This window comes from Argentina silus (genome assembly GCF_951799395.1).
Source record: "Argentina silus genome assembly, chromosome: 8".
Lineage (NCBI taxonomy): Eukaryota > Metazoa > Chordata > Actinopteri > Argentiniformes > Argentinidae > Argentina > Argentina silus.
In genome coordinates, this window is record NC_139662.1 from 19,001,009 (window position 1) to 19,010,214 (window position 9,206).

The window sequence follows — 9,206 nt, forward strand, 5'->3', positions numbered from 1 at the left end:
GACCTGATAGTGTTGCTGTACAGATTGGCATGTTCTCCTTTGTGACCTATGGCAACAGCATAAATATCATTGTTTCATGCTCATTTCCTAAAGTTCCTCAAATTTCACTGTTTGTTGTTGTTTGAGGGCCATGGCAACCGGAAATCAACCATTAGCTCATTGACAACCATTAGCTCATTGTCAGTGTGGCCCTCTTATTCAATTCAACGCGTCAGAGGGCTTTGTTCAGTGATTGGCAGGTGTTGAGTAAATTAAAAGGGCCCAGAGAATGTCCTGCACATCCAGTACTTACTGTCAATGAAAGCTTCAGACAGTGGTGGGAGACAGGAATCTGAAACATGTGGTTTGCGTGGTTTCTGAAGTCACGTACATGTCAGAGCTTACAAACTGGTTGCTCAGCTCCAATCTGCATATATTAATCTGTCAATAGTGAGTATTGAAATAGTCTGCATAAAGACGACCCTTGATGATAAGATTTCATCACCATTGAGTTGCATCAGAGCTGAAGATACTTATGAAGAAGGTAGTATGTTTTTGTTTGATAGAAAATAAAATCGGTGCACATATCCCCCTTCTGTAATGATGTGTGTATGATGTTAGGTGTGTGCCAAAACCAAATTGTTGGTCAAATAGTCTTATTTTGAAAATAGGAGGTCCATGGTATTGTAGGTTAACTATTGTAGAAATCACATGTCATTGTGTCAGATCCTTGCCCTTTGGAGGATGTCATATTTGTTGTGATGTTGGGCTCAGTCTATGACGTGAGCAGCCTCCTAAATACAGGTCATGGTGTGTCATGTCAACACACACCCTGAGGCAGCATTCTCCGCCTCAGCTGCAGCCACAGCAATTTTATCTGACGTGACGCTGAACTGCTAGAACCTGTTTATCAGCCCATATGCAACACAATATCAAGCCATTACAGAACATAACACGCAAGGAATATGTTCTCGTCATAATGGTTTTGTTTGTCCTGGACGACGATAGTAACTAAATGTCTCCCTCAGTTTCGTAAATATGTTGAATTGTCATAGACTAGTGGATGTTGGCCCAATTTCACTGAGAGGTGTGGCCCCACTGAGGTGCAGGTTGTGTCAGGAATGAGTGAGTCACTGCCGAATGCCAATATGTACACCGACATTGTCTGTGCCAGTGAGAGCCCAGCCCATGGGCCCCACCTTTTAACATGCCATCAGATTAGATTCCTCCAGTTGTCACTTACATTGTGCTCATCACACTCATAATAAGTTGAGTAGCAGCATTTAGTCCTGAAGTTGCTTATGAAGTTGTTCAGTGTGTTAATCATACCATGACTTCCTATAGCAGGGCAGTGCTAGTGTGCTGGTGCCAAGTGCAGTGTAGGGGAGGCTGTTGGAGGTAGAATTTGGAAGACGGGCTCATTGTGATGCATGAAATGGAATTAGGAATGGTATCAAACACACCTTTCCTCATTCCAATCCATGCATTACAAAGAGCTCCTCCGTTGATGTTGTGTTTGATACTATTCCTCATTCCATTATATGCTTAACAATGAGCCGGTCCTCCAATTTCGTGTTTGATACCATGCCTAATTCTAATCCATGCATTACAATGAGCCTGTCCTCCGATTTCTACCTCCACCAGCCTCCCTTAACCATCTGATCTAATGAGAGTCCAACCAAAAGACCTCCCCAGACTCTTTGAGGCTCTGTTCCACTGGAGATACTGTATACTGTATAGTAGAGCAGGTAGTGTTTACCTATCTAGTAGAACAGTGAATCATGTCAGCTCTAGATATTACATTTCTATCTCCATTGTTTTGCGCGTGTCACCCCACGGTGTACGGTACACCCCAGCCTAAAGGAGAAGGACCAATTAGGAGCCACCAACCGATACAATAATTAAAGAGGACTTTGTGCTCGTCTGTGACATGACGGTATGCACACCATCCGCACCTCCACTTCCCGGCATCCGTGGTCTCACTGCCAAGGGGCCAATCTGACACCAGCACGGTGACAGCTCCTATCACTTTCACTGTCATCTCAGGGCATGACGATCATTCTTTGTTCTTTGTACAAGCCTGGCCTGCATACCTACCAGCTACAGTACAGAATGGAAGGTGTCTCATACCTACAGTAGAATACAGCACAGCTATGGGCTCACAGAAACATACTGTGCAGAGTGTTTAGAATCGGCTCTGTAATCATTGTACTGTATAATGTAAATTGGTTCGATATCACTCATGATAATCAGTGATGGCACACAATTCGCGGAATTCTTGCAGTACATTCAGTAAGGGAGAAAAGAAAAAAACACAAGCACAAGCATACTGTATATGAGATTCTATATGATAGGAACAAACGATATAGAATTTGTATAATTCATTGTCATGTGTTTGACATGGTTACTTACGTAATGCCTGCAGGCCGTGCAGGGCTTTTTGCGTGTACAGTAGGAGCACTGCTGAGATAGATCCTCCACTAGAGGGCAGTCCAGATCTGTGCTGCATGGGGTGTGTCTGGGAGTCTGCACCACAGAAACACTCAGTGGGCCACTTACGGTAGTGTTGCCGTAATTGCACTAATTGCAAAAATTGGCATTATTGAGGCTATAATCTACTTAATGGTACAACGGCGCATGAGTGTGATGATGGAAAGCAGCCTATTGTTCACACACGTCTGTAATAACCTACAGTCTAACTTTACAACTCTACTGTTGTATTGAGATATCTCTGGGTCTACATGGTTTGATCACCCTTGTAGGTTTCCATTATGTTATCCACTTCGTTGTTCTGTAAAGAAGAAAATAAGAAAATTTTACGTTTACATGCACCTCTTAAAGTCTCCCCAATGAATACACGGTACAGTATTTAAAGAGGATTACAGGATTTTTGTTCCTAATTCTTCAGATATGTAGCTTAAGCATTGACTATATGGTTCATGATATACCGTAATGTTAATCAATTTCTTCTTTCATTAGACAACACAGTCCTTAGTTTAAGACCCACAAACTTTTGCAAAATGAGCTTTTGCTGAAGGTAGTGGGGAGGTGTGCCCCTCCCTATAATCAGGTAATTTCTTGACAATTTTCTTTTCTTTTTCGTTTTTGGCTTGTGAAAACTCATTTTAGAGCTAGTGGCTGAAAACATACACAGATCCTGTAGCATCTCTTTAATCATTTTGGATTTATCTCCATAATCTCTTGTGGTGCTGCACCACATTCGTGCAAGTAGCACAGAAGATGAGGGAAAGGAAAAATTTCAACTACAGCGACAAAGGCCTTTCAGTCGCACGACTTCACTCCCTATAAAACTGCTGCGTCTAGCTGCCTGTTGTCATCATGTTCTCTTGACGAGCATTGATTTAAAATGATTTCAGGCAGAAGACCAGATGTAAAACCTAGTGAGCTTCACCGACATCCTCATCCATAACCCCCTGTAAGATCTTTGTAATGAACAAATTGTCTCAGAGCGGATCAAGCAGGATCAGGCTGCATGGTGTGGATTTGCTCTGGATTTATTTATGTATTTCTATTGTTGCCCAGGAATGACTTTGCGCACCATCATCCAAAACCAAAATGGAGAGTAAACAGTCTGTAACATTGGCCTCTCATAGGAAAGAATGCTCCCAGTCAGTGTCAGGCTCCTATTTATATAATACCATTAGAGGTTTCGGTCTGAGGGCTGTAAAAGGGAAATAATTATGTTTTAACAGCTCTCTTTCTGGCGATAACACCGAGTAATAAACTACAAGTGAATGAAGAATGACTAATGCCTGCTAATGCAATTTCCATGTTATGTGTTTCATATTTCATAGCATTTATCATAAACCATTCACTAATTCACTCAGTTCAAAATGTTGGTAATTTGTATTTCACTAATTAGAGCAATTGCCTGGACCTACAGTACAGTGTCAATGCTGAACCTTGAATTGTGTGGTTTGCCTTGAATCCATTTAAAGCTACTTTTTAGGAGTTACTTTTTGGGGGAAGGGGCTTTTGCTTGCTTAACCCATTTGTTTGTCTGCTGAAGAGGCCAGACCTTGGCTGACCCTGACAGTGTGGACTGGTGATGTTGTTGTTGTTGTTGTTGTTGTTGTTGTTGTTGTTGTTGTTGTCTCACTTTTGTTTTTATCTCTCTCATCTCAGAGGTGATCACTCTTCTACAGCGTTCCACATTAGGGCTGAAACAAAATACTTTTGTCAAATTCAAAATCTTTAAGAAATATATTTTATTACCTGTTGGGTGCTGGGTCTCTGAGTGACACACACACACACACACACACACACACACACACACACACACACACACACACACACACACACACACACACCCACACACACAGATGAAGATGAGAACCTACAGTGTGGGACCCTCCTCACTCCTAATGGCCTTGTTAAGGGGCTGACTGGCTAGGCGTAACTGCAGCCCCGCTTGGCTAGACACTGAGGTCATGGGACTTCCCCATGATCCCCGGTCCTCTGTACCTGTGTGGGAGGTTGCCAGGTTCCCCTCCGGCTGGATCTGAGATGATCACAGAGGATTAGAGAAGACTAGAGTTCTGCAGTAAAACCATCGCTGAGTCTGCAGCTCTTTCTTCATACACAATAGTACGTCATTTGAACCGTTTAAGAAAACATGCAGGAATTATCTCCACCCCCCCCCCCCCACCCCCCCCCAAAAAAAATTTTTAAAAAAAGGAATTATCTCCCTGGTCTTCCCTGGCCTACTACAGACATGTCATTGTATGTGTGCAGACAGACGATAAATAAATTACTTAAATATAATGATGTAATGATGTGATATATTGATATAGCTTTGAGGGATATGAGCACTGATACATGATGTTTAAGTGGGACGTCATGGCCTCAGCCCTCCCAGCGGTAGATGCGGACAGGCAACCACGGTTCTGTGCTGTCTGCAACTAGCTGTTCCTTCTAATCTCTCATCAAACACTTAGAGCAGGCGGGTGCATGGCCATCCAGATCAAGGGCACCAATAGACACACACACGCACGCACGCACGCACGCACACACACACACACACACACACACACACACAGGCAGACAGACACACACGCACGCACGCACACACACGCACACACACAGGCACACACACACACACACACACACAGGCAGACAGACAGACACACACACACACACACAGGCAGACAGACAGACACACACACGCACACACACACACACACACACACACACAGGCAGACAGACACACACACACACACACACACACAGACAGTCGCTGGTTACTACTGATACACATCTCATCCACCTATCATCCACATGATAAGACGCAGGCTCACACACAATCCACTCTAAATTGGAAAACAAGCCCTCATCACCCTGAGCCTAGGGCACAAGAATGATGTTCCCACTCATTTTATAGGTCAATCAAGTTTAGATCTGACCAGTGCAAAGCCAAACACTCGTAATGCAACATGGGTAATGTTTTTCATCTGGCTAATACAATTTCTCAGAAGCTAAAAAGTGTGTTTATTTTTTGGCAGTATTGCTTCATAACGTTATTTTGATTTAACATTTAGTGAAAATAATTCTCTCATTTATATTATCATTTATAATTGAAATGGTCATTTAAAATTCTCTCATTTATATTTTCCATTTATAATCATTAATATATTACATTTTAATTTAGAATTCTCTCACTTAATTTGTTGCATGTACAGTAATGAACAGCAACACTCTAGTAGACTTCAGTTGACCAGAGAAGGCCTCCTCTTGTTGGTGTCGGTGCCATGGGTTGTGGTCGGGTGAATTCCTGGGGCAAGCCCACAGTATTCCCGTGATGCCAGTGCTGAAATGTGGCGTGCACCAAGCCTCTCTAATGCCCTGTGGAGCTGGCATGGTGAAGCCCACTCCTAGACACCCTGCTGGGCCTGTGGTGGTGGTGGTGTTGGAGACCCAGCATGTTCTCCCTGTGGAAGGGGAATAATCTGGGAACCATCAAGTTAGACTTACACCACTCCTTTCCTTTTAAATCCTTAAGGGGTGGGGGTGGGGGGTGGGGGGGGGGGTAGGGTGAGGAGTGCGAATGCAGACTCGAGAAAGTGGGACAATGTGTCCCAGATCCCTTCAATCCTTTGTGGCCCTGGCACAAATGGTCCTTGCGGTTTCGACTTGCTGAGAGGCAGTTCGGTGAACATGTAGAAACCCATTGTAAGAGTAAGATGACATTTGGTGGGAAAAACATACTGTAGTGGGACTGTGTGATTATCTAGTGCGAGCAGCCATACTGTATTTACCAGTCTCTTACCTTTCCAGTATAGGCTCTCCCTCTTCTGAACTGAAGTCCTTTCATGACGAGGGTCATAAATTAAACATTGCCTGGGCTTCCCCCTATGCGTCTGTTCATGTAAAAATAGCTTTGGTTTGTGCGTAGAGTGATGCCCATGCACACTCCTTGGCCCTTTAATGAAGTAAGTGTTGCCTTTCCCATGAAAAACTGTGCTGATGCTTGTTCTACTGTGGCTTTGCAATCTCCAGCTCCTCAGTGGCTCTGAGCTCATTTGGTTGTACAAGTGCTCCCAATTATCTTGAGATTTGGTTGTTGGGATATGGGATATTACCATATTTCTGATGGATGTTATTATAATTATACAGTCCTGCCAGGCTTCTCGGTATGAATTGGAATTGTCAGTGACTAGGACTTCTTTATAATGATGTCTGTGACAACAAGCCATGAATGGTTTCTTTAAAGGGCATTTCCAGACGTTATCTGATTATTCATAGTTACCCACATGAATCTAGGACATCATGGGGAGAGTTCACATAAGTAGTCCATGGTAATTCAAACCCGCAGATCCAAGAAAATGTATTATGCTTCATCCTGCCACCCAAAGGTGAAGGAGCATTAAAAACATCCCAGTAAGAAAGTCTGCCTGCTGAGAAACATCAAAGATGCCCACAATATACAAGAGAGATATCCATCTTACAGACAAGCTTTTGACAGACTGAATATGATATCTGAAATGTTCAACTTCATCTGAGCAGTAAATAGAATCGTTATCTCCAATTAATCTCCACGCGAGACCCTAAATTCATTCATTTGATTGAAGAAAAAACAAACAGAGCATAATTATACAGTATTATCTGCCTGAAAACATAAACATAAACATAAATACATCAACACACCAGATTAATTCAGGAGGGAGGAGAACATAAATGCATTATCTCGGTAATCTCAATCTAATCACCATGTTCCAAGGTAGGCAAAAGTGTCTCAGCAGATTTGAAGCTTCTGTTCCAGGTAATGTGAGAGCAGGCTCGTATGGCTCGTGTACTTTTCATGCCTCATTCTCAAGGATCTCAGAGGTAATGATGTGTACTGTACTGTAGACAACATTAAATCAGTTATGCAGTGTTATGGCTGATGAAAGAGCACTGAAAAGCTAACTATCCTTAGCCTCCTTCAGTTTGAAAAGTACTCATGACGCACAGCACGGTGCCAGAACAGAGACAAGCTGAATCTTGTTTGCGTTTCTTTTTGTTCTGCCTTATTGATATTTGAAAAGAGACTTGGTCACATGTTACAGTATAAAAAGAGTCACAATACGCCTTTTATAAGGTCTCCATAGATAAACAAGCAATGCCATTCCAAAATGGGGAGTGTAAGATGTCTTTTGTAATGATCTTGTTATTATTTTTTCGCAGTATTTTCGATGCCTTGTGAAGTTGGAACATGCTGTTGTAAGGGTGGTGTGTGAATAGGCAACTGTAGACAGTGCTGCCCAATTACACAGTGTGCAGGCTCATTCCATAGTTGAGAAATCGGAGGTCAGGCTCATTGTAATGCATGGAACCGCATAAGGGATGGTATCAAGCACACATATTTGATACCATTCCTCATTCCATTCATTACAATGGCCTCCCCTGATAGGTTGATAATCATATCTAGTTCAGTGTATTCATGTGAATGGGATAATTTGCATATTAAACCTATAGATTCCTGACAGCAGACATATTTATGTTTTTTCATTCAAAGCCAGCGGCACAAATAAATGATGGAGAGACATCATTATTAAACTACACCTCCTGCAGGCTACAACTCAATGCTCAATCAAAAGCAGATCAAGTTGGTGTTTTGGAAGGCAGTACAACCTGATTACTGTCTTGATCTCTTCATAGAAATTTGATTTGCCTCTAGATTTTGTGCTACTACAGTATTTACTGAAGTCATCAAACCAAAATCAGTCCATATAAAGACCTCTCTGTGTGTGTGTAATTCCACTGTATTAATATTCCTAGACATTTTTAAGACTCTACTATTAAAGGCTACCCCTGGCTGTACAATTGAAGGACCAGTTGAGAATAACTTCTGTGCCAAAAGGACAACATTTCAATTTGTGTGCCATGTTCTTGGGAGATGACCACAATAACTCCTTGTGGTGCGAAGTGCATGGTCATTTGTCGGGTTTCTTATCAATGTCACTTCAACAACTATGTTTTGGGATTATTTATAGAAAACCATTGTATTGATAGATGTCTATGTATCGTCTTGAAGGGATCCCCCCCCCCCCCTGGCCCCCACCACCACCACCACCACCACCACCGCTGCTCATTTCCCTTGCCAATCAGAGTGGTAACTGGCTAGTTAGCGGTGTGGCGCGCAGTTCGCACGGATCCATTGATTGCACATGGTCCCAGAGTCTGACCTCTCGCCCACGGAAGCCGTCCCCATGGCAACCCCCGACTACGGTCCAACCAGCAGCTGATTGTAAATTCCTGCAGAAAAAGAAATCCTTGCAAGTAGTTGGAGAAAGAGAGAGAGAGAGAGAGAGAGAGGGCGCAGGGAAGAGCGAGAGCAGGAGCAATGCGCGGCTCCTCATCTCTCCTCCCCCTTCCTCCCCTCCGCTTCACTCCATCTCCCTCAACCCTCTCTCTCATATTGACATTGGTCTGGGTCGAACATGATCACAGAACACCGCTTCTCCATTTCTGCACATTGTCGGGAAAACTCCGCAAAACCCGATCACTTGAAACAAAATAAGCAGGCATAAAGGAAAGGACTACAGTCCCACAAGAGGGTTTTTAAAGGGGGGACCACCACGCTTTCTGGGGAACAGAAAAAGACCGTCCGATTTCTCTTGTTAAGCGTTGCACAGTAGGTGTTTAACTATAACAATTCAACTGCAGTTAAAAGTAACATGAATATGCACGTTATAATGCGCGCGAGCATTGGATTAGTAGGTTTCTGT

At 43.0% G+C, this 9,206-nt stretch overlaps 1 protein-coding gene across 2 annotated transcripts in view; it reads left to right on the top strand.

Annotated features, from left to right (window-relative positions):
* Positions 1 to 8,907: 8,907 nt before the first annotated feature.
* Positions 8,908 to 9,206, top strand: part of scube3 (signal peptide, CUB domain, EGF-like 3) — a 75,104-nt gene continuing 74,805 nt past the window's right edge. For both annotated transcript variants that reach the window (XM_083674306.1, XM_083674307.1), the window contains exon 1: positions 8,908 to 9,206. This exon is cut by the window's right edge and continues 55 nt beyond it. In XM_083674306.1, coding sequence (XP_083530432.1) covers positions 9,156 to 9,206 — 51 coding nt within the window. In that variant the 5' untranslated portion in view covers positions 8,908 to 9,155.